This window comes from Monosiga brevicollis, genomic scaffold (genome assembly GCF_000002865.3).
Source record: "Monosiga brevicollis MX1 MONBRscaffold_201 genomic scaffold, whole genome shotgun sequence".
NCBI lineage: Eukaryota > Choanoflagellata > Craspedida > Salpingoecidae > Monosiga > Monosiga brevicollis.
This window is the reverse complement of record NW_001865174.1, coordinates 942-2,132: the sequence shown is the minus strand read 5'-3', so window position 1 is coordinate 2,132 and position 1,191 is coordinate 942. Positions and strand designations below refer to the sequence as shown.

Sequence of the window (1,191 nt, the reverse complement as noted above, 5' to 3'; positions counted from 1 at the left end):
CTTGTGATCGAGCTGCGTGCGGCCATAGACGTTGCGTGCCGTTCTGCCTGCATGCTGGCTTTGAGAGTGTGCCACATTCAACGCCCCCAATGAAGGCTCGGGCGTATGATGCAACACCAGTGTACGCAGCCAAGCCACACTCATGTGCCGCCATGCGCTGACAGTGATGCTGGTTCCAAGAAACCGCTTGGTCACGGCCTGGATGGTTCGGTAGACTTGGCCTGGCCGAAGCTGTTTTTCGAGCTGCATTGGCGCAATGTTGAACAGCAGCTCATACGTGCCCTCCTGTGCGACACGCTTGGCCGCTCGTAGATCGTCGTGCTGGTCGTCAACAGAGCCAACAGTGTCTGGCTCGATTAAATCTTCGACCTCCATCGCGTCGGCCTCGAGCTCATCTTGCTCTTCTTCCGTCAGGGAATTGGGATCTATTGCCTCAGACGTGATCAATTCGTCTCGATCTTGCAAGTAATCAGCAAACAGCTCCTCCAGCGGCTTGCACAATAGCAGGTACGCCATCATGACCGCACTGGCCCGCTTGTCCATGTAGTGTGCAGCATGCGACTCGCGGTTGCTGATCCATGTGGTTTTGCCTCGTCGCGCGACAAACGCCAAGCGGTCTCCGGAGAAGAAGACATTTCTGGGGCTGGCGGAGGAGTCGCGATAGAAAAGGCTCGTGTATACCATCGCACGCACGGGGAGACCTATGCACAGATGTATGGTGAAACTCTGCGTTGTGTACAGTAATATGTTCGTACGCCCAGACTACCAGACGTACCAGTTGAGAGGTGTGCATACGTCAATGCCAGGCGATTAAACTCTCGCAGGGAGCAAATCCAGCGCCACACTGGTTCTATGCTAAACTTGCCGGGTGCATCAGGCATGGTAAACTCCTCGACTAGCTCTGGAGTTTCCAAGATGTGCTCCAGCAACATTGTATAAAAGTCATGACCGTCGATGTCCTTCAAATCCCGGCCGACCCAGGACTGAGGGGGCCCGGGCTGATTCGAGTCCAGCAACAAGGGCAGGACAGCATAAACTCGCTTCTCGAGGCCCGAATTAAAAAGTAGCTCCTTGGTGAGAATTTCGTCCATTCTGGCTCGCATAGCTCGCAAACCGGTCCCAAGGTCATCCACGTTCATACGAATGCCATTTGCTGTCAGAGTCCGAAACTCCTGTCCAGGGGCTGGCCGC

General features: G+C 55.0%; 1 protein-coding gene across 1 annotated transcript in view; it reads right to left on the bottom strand.

Moving 5' to 3' along the window:
- MONBRDRAFT_13193 (uncharacterized protein) overlaps positions 1 to 1,091 on the bottom strand; it is a gene marked incomplete at both ends in the record, with an annotated part of 2,220 nt that extends 1,129 nt beyond the window's left edge. Inside the window, 2 exons of the mRNA XM_001751088.1 lie at positions 118 to 701; positions 776 to 1,091. Of these exons, the coding sequence (XP_001751140.1) occupies positions 118 to 701; positions 776 to 1,091 (900 nt within the window). The remainder of the gene's footprint in view (positions 1 to 117; positions 702 to 775) is intronic.
- Between the last annotated feature and the right edge of the window lie 100 nt (positions 1,092 to 1,191).